This window comes from Solanum tuberosum, unplaced genomic scaffold (assembly GCF_000226075.1).
Source record: "Solanum tuberosum cultivar DM 1-3 516 R44 unplaced genomic scaffold, SolTub_3.0 scf00060, whole genome shotgun sequence".
NCBI classification, from domain to species: Eukaryota; Viridiplantae; Streptophyta; class Magnoliopsida; order Solanales; family Solanaceae; genus Solanum; species Solanum tuberosum.
Genome location: NW_006238985.1, coordinates 1,410,322 through 1,430,071, shown reverse-complemented (window position 1 = coordinate 1,430,071; position 19,750 = coordinate 1,410,322). Strand labels below are relative to the sequence as shown.

The window sequence follows — 19,750 nt, the reverse complement described above, 5'->3', positions numbered from 1 at the left end:
AGTCATGGTAATGTTTTTTGAAAATTCAAACGTCTCTTTTTTGTTTGTTTGTTAGAAGACATTTTACAGCAGACAATCTTATGTTTCGTCTTAAAGAAATTTTGCATCTTTTTTTCCTTGAAACACTATTTCTAAGCAATAAAATTGACTTCTTCCTAAAAAAACACGATAACTAAAGGGAAGTAGTACAAAGCTTACGAGATAGAAACAAAAACAACAAAACAATCCGATAATTAAAACACAATAAATAACAGACGGTGATAGATATCAAAAATTAAAAGAATCACAATAATACGACAAGGACAACAATAACCTACAAATGCTGCTTCTTGACACGCTAGTTTTCAAAGACTAGAAGCTATATACATCTCCAAAACATCATGCTAAGGTTGTAAGATACTTACAGATAGAAACCTATACATATCTTCCTAAACCCACCAAGGTAGCAACTGAAATATGGGGTTACTTGTCTTACCATTATTCGGTATTTGTACAGTGGACTCGATAAAGGCTGCATCAGGGATAATGTTGCTTCCAGTGTCAGCTTGCGAAGTCACATGATCAATTACTGATGGTGCACCAAAATTGATCATACTCGGGACCAAACCCCTGTGCAAGTTTGGATTTGTTGTAGTTTCTTTGTTCTTATGCTGTTCATAAGCAGCCGTTCTCGGATATATCTTTCCTTATCCAGCTTACTTGCTTCAATATAAGGCTGCAAAAGTTGGAAGGAAATGATGAACAAGGAAAAAAGTTTTACTTCCCACTTGTTACATGGAGCAGTGTAAATTATGTTTAAAGAAACATAGGAGGTGAATCATATCATTTTAAATCTGCTAGCAACAATATGACAAGTACTTCATCGTACCTCTTTGTCATTTTCAGTCAGTCTTCCAGGCATTAATGGCCATATCACTGATTTTCTTAGAACCAGAACTCTCCCCAAGTATTTTCTTTAGTCTTTCACATTCCAACTTGAAATACATCTGATATGAACTCCTTCCTCTTATTGGAGCACCGAGGTGTTTCCTCAGATACCTGTTGGTTGATGAACTCTGAGATTTTTGCTCTGGTGTCTCTGGCCCTACTGAAAGAAAAATTTATGATCAATTTGAGTCCTGACCTAAGAAAATATGACAGTGCCTGAGGTAACAAACTCAAATTTGAGGTTAAGTTGGACAGATAGTAACTTTAAGACATTGCAAGGACTAGTATCAATTCAAGACTTCAAGTAATTGCATGAAGGGTAACTTAGATCCAAACAAATAGCACACATCTGAATGGGACATGCCAGGATAGATACATGTCTTTTAAGGTTAATTGATGACTTCTAAATGGAAGCAAATAACATCTTCTACTCTGTAATTTTTTTTTTAATGAAAGAGGTAAAAGAACTTCTAGTATGTATTGCTGCAAAGATTAATCTTGATGCCATGTATCTCTCACTTTTCATCTGTTCCCCCTCATTTATCTCCTATCCTGTTTTCTTTTTGGCTTAAAACATTTCTTCATCAAAGGGAATTCATACATGTCATATACACCAAAATAGAATAAATATTTGGCATTTAAATCATATCCAATCAAAGAGACGATCAAGAGTGATACAGGAGTAGTTCAAGTAAGCTTTTGAGGTGTGAGTTTGTTGTGGGAAGTATCTTTGCATAACAAGTCTCTTCCACCCCCACCCACCCCGCACTTCTTTTTTTTTTTTGTCTAGACAAGTCTGGTAGATATATTATATATTCTTGTCACTACATTATTAGAAATCTACCAATTCCTTTTCACAGTTAGACCACAAAAATAGCAATTCCATAATGTTTAGTCTCTACAATTGTACCAACTTAGGTCCATCCCCAGCTTTATAGGACATAAAGCATGAGTGTGTCCATTGATGGCTTAAAGAAATTTTCTTGAAAAGTGACATTCCAATGAGAAGTTCCGAAGCTTAAAGAACTGTAAGTCTTTGTGATAATGAAGAATAACAAACCTGTCGAAACTAGGTGACTATCATTCTTGCACTTCCTTTTTTCTACTGGACTGTCCCTATCATTAGAGTGCAAAGTTACCACGGGAGATGACCGATCACAAAATTTCCTCTTCCCCGTGGAGTCATCTGACCTATCGGCAGAACCATGTTAATTCGTTATTTTTCACAATACCTCTCAGATACACTTCTTTGCTGATTGAAATATGATACAGTGAATAAGCTTATGTTATAGAAGAAAAAATCCTTCTAAAAGATGACGAGCAAGGAGAACAAGTTTTTGGTACTCATTTTCAATAGTTTCAATATGCTATCTGTTGTCCCCTTAATCATCACATAAACAGCAACTAGTCATCAGATATGAAAACTAAGGCATGGAGCAGTTAGATATCAGAAACACACAGAATCTTAAGTGACTATTTTAGATAAGGTCTAATCGAAAGTGACTATTGACTACAGCATATTTGCTCCATTTGTGTACTCTTTGTGGACTTACTCTGCCGTGCAGTTCAGAGAACTACATCCATCAAAACAGTTTGTGAATGATTTCACTGATTCTTCAGCATGTTCCTGGTTAATTTCATATGTTTAAGAATAAGTGATGATACGCCCTTTTCACGCAAATTTATGTAAATTCTACTAATGGTAAACTCGAGATACCATCTCCTCCACTATACCAAAAAGGTTTTCAATGAGTAAAAAGGAAAAAAGGATCCTCCAAAATGCTAAATCACAATTCAGTAGTATTATAATGATAATATTTTATTTTAATAAGAAGTTCTTAATTGAAATAAGCAGCTAGGCTTGTTAGTTAACTTCTAATGGTACACCAAGACAAGGAAAGAAGAAAAAAGGCAACATACAAGCAGTCAGAAGGTTGAAAAGACAATTCACCTCAATGTTATATTGACATATTAAGAGAAGTACAGACCAGGAGTTCACTCTACGACATTAAGCAGTGCGGCAAACTGAGCTTCCATGTTTTCTGCCAAAAGCCAAAGCAATATCATAGGAACAGAAATAGAAGACACCAGCATGAGATTAAAAAAAAAATAGGGTAGGAAATTAACTAGGAAATCGGAAACCTACCTTTTCAGCAGTAGAGTTCTTGAGAGACTGATATAGCAAGGATAAAATTTCATCGATGAAACTTTGAAGATTGGGTGCCCAAAGTAAGATCCAACACATTCACGGTTCGTTATGACCAGTACATATGAACCTGAATGCAAGAGCAGCACACACTAGATCAGAGCAACCTTTAACATTCTACCATGTTATGTCTTTTCAATCTTCTTTTGAGATAAGGATAATAGTCAAAAAATGTTTTTCAGTGTCATGATAAAATTTGTCGTAAATTTCATAGTCCTGGTTTAGCTCAATACCTAAGATGTAAGATACCCGTCAAACGCATAATTGAACAAGACCAAGACATTGGTATATACTTTGTATATGTGTGTGATAATTTTATGGAACAAAATTCTTCAAGAGAATGAGCAACACAAAGGGTACATTCTTGGCAAATATAATAGACATTTTTTCCTGATAATGTAAAGATTTATTGATGTATGTCAGAGAGCTGACCTGCTATTGAAATATAAAAAACAAATTCCTGATCTTTTAGTTCTTCCTAAAAGTTCTTACCAGCCAAAAGCTTTAGTATGCCCATAACACCAAATATTTTCTGAATTTTGGGAACACGAACCGAACTGCGTTCTGGAACCTCATCTAACATAGCAAACAAGTACATATCATTAGCTTAATAAATAATTTAAGTCCGGAAGAAATTTATAAAGAGTAAAAGAAGCAACCAATTAGTTTCACAGACACATTCACGCAAACTGATCTCCAAGCACAAACCACAGGATCCATCAGTAGGCTCAACAACATACTGATCTGGAAATTCCCAAAGGCCGCATCCTTGTATATAATTTCTGTGAAGGGTCTCCCTTCTCCATCATAATTAAAATGCTACAGACACTGAAACACAAAGTTGATTACCAAATCATCGCCTTTGCGAATCAATTTAAGTGGGATATGCAAAATACAGAACATAACAACACAAGAATTGTAAACTCTGATACTTGCAACACATGTATGCATTATGAAGCTAGGTTTATACAAGTAATATATATATATATGGATGTTTCATCAGTACACTCTGTGACATCCTTAGCAATTAGTAGTGCAAACAGATGTTATGTAATTAAGAACAAAATAATGCAGAAATTATGTGTGTCAGTTCAAAGTCCTTTCTTTCCTCGGAAAACATTAAAGTACTCCCCTGTTACAATTTGTTTGTATTACTTTCCCTTTTAGTCCGTTTTAGAAAGAATGATTTTTTCCTTTTCTTGAAAGGAACACAAGATTCAAAATTCTCTGTTAAGATGTCCCACATCGGTAGAGGGATGGGAATTTGGTCTCCTTATATGGACTTGGACAAACCTCCCCTCAAGAGCTAGCTTTTGGGGTGTGAGTTAGGCCTAAGACCTAATTTAACACTTTCTTTATTTTCTTGAACTCCGTGTCAAGTCAAAATCAAACAAACAAATTGAAACTGAGGGAGTATCTCCTAGTAGTCAACAAGAAACTAATCCAATAAAATGGCAGCACACTGGAAATAATACTACTAGGTTCAGTTAATAGTTTGCAGATGGCGTGCATACATGAAGCTAAGTACCATTTAAAGAATGCTTTCCAAAATTTCAAATGGCGGATTAGTATGAAACCAAGTTGCTGGTGACAGCACATAATGAATGTTACCTACTTGACATGACGTACAAACCTAACAACTAATTGCTGGTAAGAAGCATCATTACCTGTTTAGTACCATCAACAAAATTGTTCAAGTAGTATCATGTTAGGGCATTACATCCGTCAGCAAGAACCCCCTGGGCTGTTCTGTGACCACATCTGCATATCAAACAACAATGTAGATTTTATAGTGATATTGATCGACAAAAGAAAAGGCTTGAGGTCATAAAATCAACTTGTTGACTATAACTTTTTTAGTTGTATGCTATGTCCATCATGATCTTGAGATAAATTTGTGCAGTTGGCATTTAAAGATCCAATCCCAGATGCTTACTCTTGATATGAATTTAATTGGCCAAAAATTAGTACCAATGTCAATGATGGGTTATATAATGTTCGTTGATTTAGGAACTTTGGTCAGGGTTTGAATCCTACTACATATGTATTTATATTATTGCACTCCCCAAAAATATGCTTTGCACTAATGCTGCCTTCATATGATACCATCTTCTTTTAGCAGAACAAGAAAGTTGTTACCTGACAAAATTTCCCTTTAAAGCTGGAGTACCAGAATACTGGATGCTTATATCATCCCCATGGCTGGCCCACACTGCAAATAGTTTTTAAGGTAATAGAATAAACAGGGCAAGATAAAGAAGCTTAATATTTATCCAGCATAGAAGCTTTAACACAGATATCAAAAAACTTCTCACAGAGTTTGAAGCTTTGGTCAAGGTTGAGTGTGAGCTAATAGTTTCTTCAGCATCGAAAGCACCAGACTTCTCAGTTTGAATTCAAGCATTTTCCGACCTAGCATGCTCTGCAAACAAACATCATCAATTAGGGAATCTGTAAAGTGTGCTGAGAAGTTGAAAAAAGTGGATCCAAATGAGTTAATTAGTACAGGCTTCACTTATTGGATAATTATCTAGCTCTGTGATTCTCCCTGTCATATTGGATTCAGGGGAAGAGAGAGCTAGATCATTAATGGATTGAGATTCCTGCACCATCACATCTGCATTGTTTGTCATCAATAGATTCATTTCTAGTAAGCATAAAAAAGGGAGCCACTATTAACTACAGATGATATGCTAGAGGAACACTAGAACCAGCAGCTTTCCATCAACTAGGAAAAAGACAATAGTTAGCAGCTAAAGCATACAGCTTAGGGGAGCAGTGAACAGGATATCCTTCAACAAATTATAGAGTCATTACAAAAATGAGCTTATTCGCAAGTTTTTCCATAAATAACACAAAAGAGCTTCAGCATTCTACATTTGTCAATGGTACATGAAAATGGGCAGCTCTTAACATGTTAATTTAACTACATACTATGGCTACCAGAGTCACCATCGAGGATATCTTCAAGTGAAATATCGCTTATCTCCTTTCTGATGAGGGATGGCTCCGCTGCTTTTAAAGTATCTTCTGATAGTGTTGTTGTCACAGCTATCTGCAAGTAAGTCAACATACTTAAGAATGTAGAAAAAATGGAATCAAATTGATCACTAAACCAGATTCTTTTTTAGCTGGATTGATCTTACCCATATAACCCAGATTCTTATTTGGATTTTATCAACTCTTTAGTCTTGTGATAAACCTTTGGATTTGTCAGCTCTTTAGACTTATGTTTTTGTTATTTTTGTATGAACTGGCATCTCCTCCTCTTTTGTAACTATGCATCTCCTTGATGCCTTTGTGATTTATGAAACACTTCATCAAAGAAAAAATTGATCACTAAAACCAGAAGCAAAGAGGTACATTAGAATGATGCTGATTCAGTTAGCAGATGCAACAAACGAAGGAAGTTCAAGTAGGGTTGGCGATACCAACAACTTAGCTGGAGTACAAACTCCTAAAGCTGCAGAATTGAGTTTTTTTTTTTCAGTTTAAAAAAAAACTCATTTCTGCAGCTTTGGAAGCTTGTACTCCAGCTAATGCATCTTCAATCACAATACACTGTCAACATCGAGGATTATGATAATGTCTACCAAGGTTGACAAACACAACACTGATCTACTTAACACTTCAAAACTTCATCATCCTCGAACAATGAACCTTCAGCAATTCATAATGCACCCCCCATTATTTTATATCCATATTTAGAAAAACTGTTCTGACTGACAGAATGACGACTGAGCATCTCTTTTCTGTCCAGAAATATAATTTACAAAATAAAAGTTTCTAACATATTTATCAAGTTTTTAGTTTCTTCTTTGCTTAAATTTCTTTTCCAGCTAGCTTCATCTGATTATTACAGTCATTTATGAATAATGATGTAGGGAACTCTCACTTAAACATAATGTGAATGTGAACCTCAGTGATATCTTAGTTAACTATAAGTTTCTCATCAGATTAGCATCACATACTACCCACAGCTAAGTGTCTAAAAAGAAAAAAATGAGATGGGTGGTAGCAAAGCAGCATTGCACACCCTGGAAACTACCTCACTAGTGGGAAACATCAAGAATCCGTGATTCAGCCAAGAAAATATCAGGAGCAGGCTTCAAAGTTCTAAAAGCATCAGCCGTTACAATTGCATCAAGCCTGTCAAATCAAAGAAAAAGGATATGAGGTCATAAATAAATAAAAAGATAAGTAAAGACAAAGGAGAGGAAGGCAGGGAGATTTCAATTATTTCACTGCAAACCTGCAATTTTAATCCGAGTTGTACACTTTCGCTTGTATAACCTCAATAAAGTACTATGTTCTTGCAAACTACATTATCAACCAATGAATAGTGTGTGTTTGCATATATACCGTGAAGAAATGAACGTTGAACGTAACTCAACCACAAAAGTTAGCTCATAAGGGAAGGATTACCCAAAATCATATAAGGAGACACCCACCCACCCCACGCAGGGGCGTGCCCAGGACTAGAAAACATAACACGGGGGATCAATATTGAGAAAGAGAAACATAATAACATGGATCGATGGATCTAACACTAATACCATGTGAAGAAATGGACCATGGGCCTAACTCAACCCCAAAAGCTAGCTCATAAGGGAAGGATTGCCCAGGATCATATAAAAAGATCACAAATTTGAGAGTCTGAGCACCTGATTCCATGACTAACAGATTCATTATGTCAACAAAATGTTTATGTCCAGCAGTTCCCTGAGCAGAAGTTATACTAAAAAGTCAAGTGTCACAGGAGTAGATATCAGGTTGTGCTCTACAATAAAACATATCTATACTGATAATTTAAATGACTAAAGTTCGTTCTAGGTGCTGATTCAGTACAATTCATTGTTTCCCGAATGAGGAATGAGAAGCAACTATTCACAGTTAAAGCACATTCAATTAACTCACATTGTTATTGGTAAACCTGCTGCAGCCAAGTTTGCATTAACTTTAATCCGGTCAGCACTAAATGCAACAGCAACTTTGAGACCAGTCTTTTTACACTGTTGTGCCATATCACCAAATTAATGAAAAGTAACAAAAACAGAAAGAACAAGAACATAAAGTCAAGTTCCATCACAGGTTATACATACCTGAGAGACAAGGTCAAAGGCACCAGGGAAACCTATGCCAGAATTTGGTTTTGCATACTACGAATGATTGTCAGTTTATCAATAAAATTGTCAGTTCTGGGGTCAGTTACCATGACTAAAGGGAAGGTGCTTTGAGAGTAGATATTCGTAAATATATGAAATTACAATCACCTTTAAAAGATATATCTTTAAAAACCTCTTCTTTGCAGCCTCGGTATCAAATCCTTCAACCATGCTTAGCACAAGCAACACCACCTAAGAAGTTTGCTTCACCTGATATATTTCGAGGGTAAAGGAAAATGAAAAAAGGAGAAAAGGTCATTGAGAAAATATGGCAAAGGAACAGGGTGCTACACAATCAAAAATTCATTTCCTGAAGGATAGTAACATCATACTAATTTTCTTATCACTTGAAGTCGAAAAAAGACTAACTCAAGATCAAATATTTTAACCATGTATTTGGATCAAATGGCAATTAACATGATAATCATTCAAAAGAACAAGTTTCATAGACAATAACGATGGTTTTGTGGGTACAAGTGTTTCTCATGGAGAAGGGCCCTAATTTAACAGAATGAATGAACAATTCACATAAGGCCTCGGCTAGCTATGTGAATGAAAGTAAGCAAATGATAAAATCTACAATCAGAACCGAAACCTATTATATTTGAGGGAAAAGATATGATGCTTCACAAAAATCAAATATTCAAATGAGGTGAATGAAGGTTACCAGTTTCTTACATAACAAAGTTCCCATGGAGGGGACTAGACAGAGATTCTTGATAATTCTTTTCTTTTATTTTTCTTCTTTTCCATATTACATGTAGCTAGCTTAATCATTACGCCATCAAATTTATCGGCATGCCTTTAAACAGAATGACCAATGGCTGAGGTAAAACCGTAAAAGATATAATGAGAGCAATTTGAGAATAACATTGAACCGTAATAAAATTACCCATTGGACAGATGCTTTACGCTTTATCCTCGACTTCTTAAGGCATGATATCCAAAGAAGCTAGCGAAGTCAACAAAAACACCCAAAATTGTCCATGCTTCCCAAACATATAAATCAAGAAACTACTACTCAATCAAGAACTAGTTGGTGTTGGTTCAATTGTTCAAGAACCAGTACCCGAAATAGTAGCAATGATAATTTCATACCCATCTTTCACATCATACACTTAAAAGAAAATCAAGAAGGGAAAATACAAATAATAATGTCTACAACCAGAACCGAAACCTATTATTTTAAGGGAAAGAGATGATAGTGCTTCACAAAAATCAAATATTCAAATGAGGTAGATGAAACTAGTTTCTTGCCTAACAAAGTTTCCATGGAGGGGACCGGACAGAGGTTGTTGATAATTCTTTTCTTTTGTTTTACTTCTTTTCCATATTACATGTAGCTTAACCATTACTTCATCAAATTCATCAGCATGCCTTTAAAAAGAAATCGTAAAAATATAATGAGGCCATCTGACAAATAGCATTGAACCATAAACATATAAATCAAGAAACTACTACTCAATCAAGAACGAACTAGTGAGGGTTGGGCAATTATTTCCAAAAATATGAATCGAACACTTGGAAGAAAATCAAGAAGGGAAAATACAAATACGTACTATAAGCAGATTGACAAAGAAACCTTTCCCCCAAAAGTTCAAAGAAGGGAAATAATCAAGAAATTTCCAATAAAGAGAGTATTCAAGAAGAAGAAGAAGAATTTACCCACAAAGTCTTCAACGGTAACTTGAACACGCCCACAGCCACTTTTCTTGATGATTTTGAAAGAAGTCCAAGATTCTGAAGGCTTTTGAAAGAAATTGAAAGGATAATTTGGATGTTGAGTTGAAAAGTGTGGCGAGTTTGGGTTTTCCATGAGTACACGCAGGCAGTGTAGAGGTGTAAGCCATTTTTCTCTCTTGTTTTGGTTTTGGGGCCTTTGGTTGGAGACGCTTCCATTATATACTGGGAATGCCGTTGAGTTCCGTGTGATTGGACTATTATATCCTTTTATCCGCTTTGGAAATACGCGGATAATTAGAATTTATTTGTCTTAATTATGTGATGGGTTTCCTAAAATTAATATGAAAAAATGCCATGAAATCACGTAAAAGTCTAAAGGTTGAGAATAAGAACGAAAAGAAATATAAATACTATTAAAAAAAATACTTTTAGAAAATATTAAAAATTAAAATAATAATTAAAAAAAAATAGACATAAAAAGAAGAAATAAAAAAGTAATTCGCTTGTAATTACACCATGTAATTATCAACGATTCACAGTCTCCCCTATATCTTATACGGTAATTACATGGTCAATCAAAAAGGACAAACAATGTAATTACACTCAATTACACCAAATTCAATTACAGTATAGCTTTCCAAACAGACCCAGTGTTTTACAAAAAAGTCTGAATTTTTATAATGGATGAAAAAAAAATTATATTAATTTAAGGGAAAATAAATTTTGAAAACATCTTAGGATGAGGCAACTCTCGCTGCGGCTAACACTATTCTACAATTGAGATATTACTTTTTGGACATTAATCAAATATTTTTTAATATAATTGAGCATATTAATAAGTAGTAGTATTATATTCTACATTTTTTTTTAAGAATTTTCAATTATAAAATAGATCTAAACATCAATATTAGAGTGAACTGTCTGTTTTAAAAAGTCATGGTAAAAAAAATTTAAAATTCACACGTTTCTTTTTTTTTTTTTGGTTAGAAGACATTTTACAGTCGTCATAGACTACAAAGCAAACAATCTTATATTTCGTCTTAAAAAAGATTTTGCATCTTCTTTTTTCCTAAAAAAAACAATATTTTCTAAGCAGAGATTAATTCATAAAATTTACTTCATCTGTTTTTATTTATTTGTCTTTAACCTAACTGAACACAAAGTATAAAGTTACAGAAAAATGTAAATTTGTCAAACATCTGCATAATGTCTTAAAAATGTCGTATAGAATATTAAAATAAAGAGATGGGAAATTAACAAAAACTTATTTTTTTAAATATACTGAAGTACGTGTTTAGACATAAGATTTCAGATCATGATTCCAAAACAATGTTTGGATATGCGATTTGAGTTCATGATTTCAAATTGAAAAATAAGATTTGGAATTCCAAATTGGGATCTCATTTTTTTTTAAATCTAAAACTTGGCCTATATGTTTTTGAAAAAAAAACAGACACATGTTCGAACTAAAGAGTAACATTCAAGCTCAACACTAATAAGGTGAAACACTGATCCCTACCAATATACATTACTTGTAGAGATGCAAAAGTGTATTGCTTTTGCACAATCTGTGGAAACTTGCCATATCCAGAAGAGCACATGGACCCTTTTACAAAATTTGCAGGCTGCTTGCACACAAATGCTGCTTCTTGACACGCTAGTTTCCAAAGACTAGAAGCTATATACATCTTCAAAACATCATGCTAAGCTTGTAAGATACTTACAGATAAAGAAAGCTATACATATCTTCCAAAACCCACTAAGGTAGCAACTGAAATCGACTAGGCAAAAAAGCCCCAATCCATCTGAAATATGGGGTTACTTGTCTTACCATTATTTGGTATTTGTACAGTGGACTCGATAAAGGCTGCATCAGGGATAATGTTGCTTCCAGTATCAGCTTGCGAAGTCACATGATCAATTACTGATGGTGCACCAAAATTGATCATACTCGGGGACAAACCACTGTGCAAGTTTGGATTTGTTTTAGTTTCCTTGTTCTTATGCTGTTCATAAGCAGCCATTTCTCGGATATATCTTTCCTTATCCAGCTTACTTGCTTCAATATAAGGCTGCAAAAGTTAGAAGGAAACGATGAACAAGGAAAAAAGTTTTACTTCCCACTTGTTACATGGAGCAATGTAAAATATAAGAAGGAAACATGAATGCTAAATTGATACATAAGAGTACATAAATGGCCAAAATTATGAAGAAGAAATTTAGGAGGCATATCATTTAAAATCTGCTAGCAACTATATGATAAGTACTTCATCATACCTCTTTGTCATTTTCAGACAGAGTCTTCCAGGCATTAATGGCCATATCTCTGATTTTCTTAGAACCAGAACTCTCCCCAAGTACTTTCTTTTGTCTTTCACATTCCAACTTGACATACATCTGATATGAACTCCTTCCTCTTATTGGAGCACCGGGGTCTTTCCTCAGATATCTGTTGGTTGACGAACTCTGAGATTTTTGCTCTGGTGTCTCTGGCCCTACTGAAAGAAAAAATTATGATCAATTTGAGTCCTGACCTAAGAAAATATGACCGCGCCTGAGGTAACAAACTCAAATTTGAGGTTTAGTTGGACAGGCTAGTAACTTTAAGACACTGCAAGGACTAGTATCAATTCATGACTCCTCAAAGTAATTGCATGAAGAGAAACTTAGATCCAAACAAATAGCATACATCTGAATGGAACATGCCAGGATAGATACACACCTTGGAAGGTTATTGATGACTTCTATATGGAAGAAAATAAAATCTTCTACTCTGTACTTTTCTTTATTTATGAAAGAGGTAAAAAAACATCTATTATGTATTGCTGCAAAGATTAATCTTGATGCCATGTGTGCCTCATTTATCTCCTGTTCTGTTTTCTTTTTGGCTAAAACATGTATTCATCCAAGGGAAATCATACATGTCATATACACCAAAATAGAATGAATCTTTGGCATTTAAATCATATGCAACCGAAGAGAAGATCAAGAGTGATACAGGAGTAGTTCAAGTAAGCTTTTGAGGTGTGACTTTGTTGCAGGAAGTGTTTTTGTATAACAAGTCACTCCCACTTTCCTTTTTTTTGTCTAGACAAGCCTGGTAATATATATTCTAAACATTGCATTATTAAAAATCTACCTATTCCTTTTCACAGTTAAGACCACAAAAATAGCAATTCCATAATGTTAACTCTCTACAACTGTACCAACTTAGGCCCATCCTCAGCTTTATAGGACATAAAGCATGAGTGTGTCCATTGATGGTCTAAACTTACTTGAAAAGTGACATTCCGATGAGAAGTTCAGAAGCTTAAAGATTGGTAAGTCTCTGAGATAATGAAGAATAACAAACCTGTCGAAACTTGGCGACTATCATTCTTGCACTTCCTTTTTTCTACTGGACAGTCCCTATCATTATGGTGCAAAGTTGCCACGGGAGATGACCGATGACAAAATTTCCTCTTCCCTGCGGAGTCACCTGACCTATCTGCAGAACCTAAAGAAAGACTATAATCTTCAAACAAAGAGAATTGATGGAAAACCAGTCACACACAAACTAGGTGATTGAAAAATTCAATTTCTAGTAACCATAGACCTCCAAACTTTCAACAAGAAAGTTACCTTTTACTGGTGCTAGCCTAGCAGCATCAGAAACTTGACTAGGTGGTTGCATGGTTCCTTTTTCTCTACTTCGATAGTAATACAGTTGCTCAAGTTGGAGAAGGAGATTTTCGTACACCTTCTGAAGTTGAGTTGGGAACATTGTGATATTGCTTTTCACATGCAATGTACATGCAACTTCACCCCACATAGCATCCTTAGTGACCTAAATAATGCAAATCAAGAACTCAGATAGTGGGGAAGTCATATGCATATCCAAATTCAGTGCTAGTAGGGGATTCATTTCATTTACATCATTTTAGAAACTCTTATGATCGGAGACTTAAATTAATAGCAGAACCATGTTAATTCCTCATTATTTTTCACCATACCTCTCAGATACACACTTTTTTGCTGATTGGAAGATGATACAGTGGAAAAATTATGTTATTGAAGAAAAGATCCTTCTAAAAATGACAAACAAGGAGAACAAGTTTTCGGTACTCATTTTAGTAGTTTCAATGAGAAAAATTATGTTATTGAAGAAAAGATCCTTCTAAAAATTATGTTTAGATCCTTCAGCATCTCATAAGCAGCAACTAGTTATCAGCTATGAAAACCTAAGGCATAGAGCAATTAGATATCAGAAACACAGAGAATCTTAAATGACTATTTTAGATAAGGTTGAATCTAAAGTGACTATTGACTACAGCATATTTGTTCCATCTGCATACTCTTTGTGTACACTCTGCCGTGCAGTTCAGAGAACTATAGTCATCAAAACAGTTTGTGAATGATTTCCCTCATTCTTCAGCATATTCCTGGTTATTTTGTTATATGCACTTTCATTTCACAAAATTTGGAGGTTATTTTCAGAAGACATTACACAAGAAATACACCGAATTGGTTAATGATCATAACCCCTCATATACATTTTTTTATGAGGGGGTTATGATCCAATTTCCAAAAGAAAATCTAATTTGCCTTTTTTTTTCTTTTCTCGTTGTCTTTTTCAAACAGTGGAAACATTCCTAATGCTTCAGAAGAAAGAAACATCAATTCACTTTACCAGATTATGTGAGGAAAATGACATGATGTTGGTACTGAGGAAAATGACATGTTGTTGGTAATGAGTACAGAAATAAGAAATCTGAATCTTTGAGCCATGGTGGGAAAATTTTTTACCTGATTAAATCCACCTCTTTTAATGACTTCTTCATAGAAAAGATGCAAGTCCAGGTTTGTTTGTCTTAAGTTAAAGCTGCATATATAGAAAAATAACCTTCCTTATATCAGAAATTTCATCTCTCAACCAACTTTCAAGTTTCAATATGCAAGCTTATAAGCCACCAAAATTAATACGTAACATAGTAATTGCAAATTACACCAACCTTCGAGATCAAAAGTCAAAAATCTCTATCTATCTAATGCTTGGGTCCTTGGGATTACCTAAAAGCAACTTGGTCGAACTTCGAGAAATTTATACTTCTCTCTCAAAAGCATTCATATTCTACCGTGGATAATGCAAGTGGCAAACAAAGCTCGCTAGTAGCTATAGCTAGTCATGAGCATTAAGCATGAATTTGAAAATGAACAGACTCTCGACCTCTGAGAGAGGTAGGGTAAGCTCGGCGTTCACACTTCACTCTACCTCCGCAGATCCACTTTGTGGAAAGGTGGGAATGGGACTACAGTGGGTATGGTATGTTGTTGATGATGGATTTGAAAACGTATATAATGATAAAGTCATTTTTAGGAGAAAATGTACTCACACTAGACTGAGCCCAGAGGACTCGTTCAGCTTGTTAAGCTTTTCATAGAAGCTATCCTTCCCGTCATAGTAACTCCCGCCGGCCAAATTCTGCATTGTGGAGATATCACTGACAACAATAGGCGACGAGAAGCCGCATGCATAAGTTCCGGCACCGGAAAACTTGTCGCCGCCGTGGATTTTCTTCTCCATTGTGACGGTATTGTTCTCCTCTGCTGCCATGCTGAAACTGCACCTCTTCTCCCTCTAATTTCCAATTTGACTCTGTTTTTTATGGGGTTCATCACACATCGTCCACGTATGTGACCCCACTTTTAGAGAACTTGGTCTGACGTAGAAACATTGTGGGGCCGGACATGTGTCATACATGCAAAATCAAGAAGACATGGATTCATACAAATCTCAGCCGTTGCTAATTCCACCTGTCTCGTAAGTATATTTTTGTGATTTTTTAGTTTTAAATTTCTTTTTTCTCCCTCCAATATTCGGTACCCACAATGTCTAAGTAAATTTAGATTCGCATGGAAAAGTTTCATATTAGGAGCAACGTGCTTCCTAATAAAGATGATTTCATATTTAAGAAAATTCGAATTCTCACCAAGGGGTGTGCATCGATCGGTTCGATTTGGTTTTATGTATTATCAGTTTGGTTAATCGGTTTTCGGTTTTTAAATATATAAACCAATTACCAAATCAATAAGATATTTTTTTTATCAATTTTCGATTTATCAATTTTGATCCTTAACGATTCGGTTTTCTATTTAATCAATAGAAAAATATTTAAAAACAAATGTATGACGTCTCTAATAAATTTGATGCAACAACACAATATGTAACTTTGCAAATGCTTGTAAAATAGAAATAATAATAACAAGCATAATAAGAACTATACAAGTGTAACACAAAGATAAATTAAGAGAAATAGGGTTCTTACTCTAGATTTTGACGTTTTGTATAATATGAAGTTTTGAACTTAAAGTCACTATGAAATGTGAATTAAAGGCCGGAGTACAAAGACAGTACTAGCAAGGTATTAAAATTAATATTTAATATTTATGTACAAGTAAAAGTCGTTAATTACTAATCTTAATGGGTTATCGGTTTACCTAATAACTCAATATTAAAAACTAATATTGAACCGATAACCCAATAATTTTTTTATTAAACTATTAAAAAGCGTTAACTTAACTTAATAACCCAATAACAATAAATCAATAACGCCTTTTCGATTCGATTTATCGGTCGATTCAATTTTGCACACCTCTAACTCTCCATTGAAAAATACTTCTTAACAAAAGCGACTTTGTATCCAAAGAAACTCGAATCTAATACCTTTAATTAAGAATGAATCAGTATTTCGTTGCATGAAAGACTTTTATTTGCATAAATGTCAATAAAGGAAGAACATAATTACAACCAAGATGGTGTTTGAATTGACTTAAAAATTGATTAAATCTACTTTTAAGAAGTAGTTTTTAACTTCTGAAAATGTTTGACGAATATAAAAATAACTTAAAATAAGTCAAATAAATGACTCATAATAAGTTAGAAAGTGTTTGCAACACAAAAAATAACTTAAAATAAATTAAAAATCAAAAGTAGGTCTATCCCTATTTTTTCCTTTCTGACTTAAAAGTGATTTAAATTTAATTTTTTATTTTTAATTTAAAAACTATTTTTTTTAAGTCAATCTAAATAGGCTGAAAAACATGATGAGGAGAAGTTCAATATGTGTACTTCATATTAAGAGGATAAAAGTACTTTATTCACTATTTATGATTTTTATTGTTACCTTTTATTTATTTTATGCCTTCTTTTTTTCATTCTTTCAATGGATTTTGCCCTATGTGCATGATTGATCGTAGTTTTTAAAAATTCAAACTTTAATAATAGATAATTATGTATGTGATTTTTATTCTTTTTGAGAAATTATCATATTAAAAATATGAAATAATTTAATTAGAATAGGGAAAATAATAATAATAATAATAATAATACAACTCTTATTGTTTTTACTTTTTTTTTATTCTCTAACTATTAAACAATTACTCATAAAAATAATATACTTCAGAAAATAATAAAAACAAACTTTATTATTTATAGAACACCTTTAAGACATACTCCCTCTGTTCCTAATTAGTTGTCCATTATACCCTTTTTAGTTCTCCCTCATTTTTGTCCATTTTGACAAATCAAGAAAGGACAATTTCTTTTTACCTATTATACCCTCAATTACTTTGAAAAAAGTAGAATTTCTAGAAAATCTTAAATTTTTAATTCATGCACTTCACAATTAATAGGGATAAAATGGTAAACTCATTATGTCAATAATTGGTTTCTTAATAGGTGTGTCAATTCAAAAGTGGATAAGTAATTAGGGACAGAGGGAGTAGTAAATATATTTCTTTCTCTTTCAAACCGTCTTAGTGAGAACAATTTGATTCCTGTTAAAAAGGGTCAAGTGTATGAAATTGAGGACGAACAAAAAGGAAAATCACGATAGTTTGATTAACATTTAATTATAGAATTCGAAATACTTGAACTCAAATATCGAATACCAAATAAAAAACACTTAAATATCATATACCAAATTTTAAGAAAAACTATAAACCTTTTACTTTTAGATGTTATTTTATTTTTCAACTAGGAAAACTATTTGTGTTTCACACGCGATTGAACTATTTTATTAACCTTACATATGATCATTCGGTAATATTCGTAATTTTGATACATACACTACATTGTCAAGAGCATTTTATCTTAAGGCAAAGCATTTCTATGAAATCTTAAAATGTTATATTTTCTTAATTTTCATTTTTGTTATACAAAAATTATGAGTCATGGAGAGATTTAAGTATAAGAAAACCTCCATGGAAATAGTTGGTCAGATTAACAAAATTTTCTAAATTCAAGAAGTTATAAAGAATAACAACAGACGTTAAAGTAGAGACCAAAAAACCTCGAACAACAACACTCCCAAGTAAAGTGGAACATCACGTTCATATAAGAACATAATTAACTAAATTCAAATGGAGGGCCTTCGGCACCTTTCTTATGAACCTCCATCAATCTCTTTTTTATTATAGTATGTCGTATCATGTATATGTTAAAAATGACCCTAAAATTGTTAGTACCATAAAGGTTTTTCCTCATTGTCTCAGAATAGTCATTGATATTGCTTAGGTTTCATATTACCGGCCCCAACTTATTTGAAATTGAACCATAGTTATTATTATGGTTATAGTATGCAGTTACAGAGAATTAATGCAATGATCAACCAAGAAGTAGGTGTCATCTCAATGGAATTGTTCACAACTGGATATTCTAAACCAAATATAATGAATTCAACCATTCCAACAGTGTTATGAGTTGTGGATTAAGAGGTGCAAGAGTAGTAATGTTGCATTGCAATTGAAATAAAAAAAATTTGTTTATTCTTTCTTCTTTTGGTGCCTTGGAATTAAGTGTTGGATATTAAAAGGTGTGATGAAAAATGAAGAGTTGTGACTTTTGTGAAAAATTGCAACTTTTATGAAGAATTTTGACTTTTTTAAAGAGTTGTGAGTTGTGACTTTTGTGAAAAATTGTGAATTTTGTGACTTTTATGAAGATAACTAACTTTTCTAAAAAGTTATGTCTTTTATAAAACGTTGTGACTTTTAAGAAGGGTTAAATAAAAATTATGATATGTGAGGACGGCACATAGACGGGTCGGCTGTTGTAAACAAACGTAACGTTTATGAAGAGTGGTAAAACAATGAACGGAAGAAGCGGTTGTTGAAGGCTGAAGCAACGTTCCTATTGCGAGGGAAAGGGCAGTTTTGAACATAAATAAATAAAAAGAAAATCCTTGTTACTGGTGGTGCCACGTCACCGAATTGACGGTTCTCTTTATAGAAATATATATATAGTCTTATAATTCCTCCCCCTCCCATGCGTCAAATAAGTAGAATAGTAGGGGAAATTCACACATTCATCCATAGTTTAGGGACCAATTGAACAATTTCTGTAAGAAACAAATACTAGCGCCATCGTTCAATAATAGTTATCCACTCCTTATTTTGAAATATTTAACTATACTTGTTCACTTTATAAAATTAATAAATAATTTTATATTTAATTTATAATTTACCTTTATCATTAATTATAATTATTTGTTATTATATTTTTCAAAACAAATTTATTATATTCGAGGAAGGATTACCTTCTATTTATAATTATATACATAAGTATATAATTTTCTACTTATATTTAAGAGTGAGTTTATAATGGGACATTTGAATGTCCCATCATAAACTCCCTATATAATATTCTACTTATATTCTACTTTTTTTCTACTATATAATATATATAATATATATTTATTTTCTAAGGGAGTTTATATAATATATAATATAA

The 19,750-nt window shown here is 33.4% G+C and overlaps 1 protein-coding gene and 1 non-coding gene across 3 annotated transcripts; both read right to left on the bottom strand.

Moving 5' to 3' along the window:
- Positions 1 to 5,900: 5,900 nt before the first annotated feature.
- Positions 5,901 to 10,182, bottom strand: LOC102583373 (uncharacterized). 2 transcript variants are annotated; one of them, XR_001473162.1, is made up of 7 exons: positions 9,964 to 10,182; positions 8,407 to 8,508; positions 8,236 to 8,292; positions 8,051 to 8,145; positions 7,182 to 7,282; positions 6,280 to 6,472; positions 5,901 to 6,188 (listed from the first exon to the last, which is right to left on the bottom strand). XR_001473162.1 is itself a non-coding variant. In XM_015307560.1 (6 exons), exons 2-5 carry the CDS (start codon positions 8,467 to 8,469, stop codon positions 7,186 to 7,188), a joined length of 312 nt encoding a protein of 103 aa, XP_015163046.1. In that variant the 5' UTR covers positions 8,470 to 8,508; positions 9,964 to 10,182; the 3' UTR covers positions 6,300 to 6,448; positions 7,182 to 7,185. The 2 variants fall into 2 exon arrangements, 1 of the variants encoding a protein (XP_015163046.1); XM_015307560.1 differs by lacking the exon at positions 5,901 to 6,188 and having other exon boundaries at positions 6,300 to 6,448.
- Positions 6,587 to 6,656, bottom strand: MIR8033 (microRNA MIR8033). Its single transcript, NR_130396.1, has one exon. It is a non-coding gene; the product is annotated as a microRNA MIR8033 (primary transcript).
- Positions 10,183 to 19,750: the final 9,568 nt, after the last annotated feature.

What these genes read in the sequence shown, in the direction of transcription:
- LOC102583373 (XM_015307560.1), bottom strand. Translation starts at nt 8,469, where the DNA reads ATGGTTGAAGGATTTGATACCGAGGCTGCAAAGAAGAGGTTTTTAAAG. An exon ending in TAAAGATATATCTTTTAAAG is followed by an intron (nt 8,293 to 8,406) that starts GTGATTGTAATT and finishes AATCATTCGTAG; the next exon opens with TATGCAAAACCAAATTCTGG. An exon ending in CCTTTGACCTTGTCTCTCAG is followed by an intron (nt 8,146 to 8,235) that starts GTATGTATAACC and finishes ATGGCACAACAG; the next exon opens with TGTAAAAAGACTGGTCTCAA.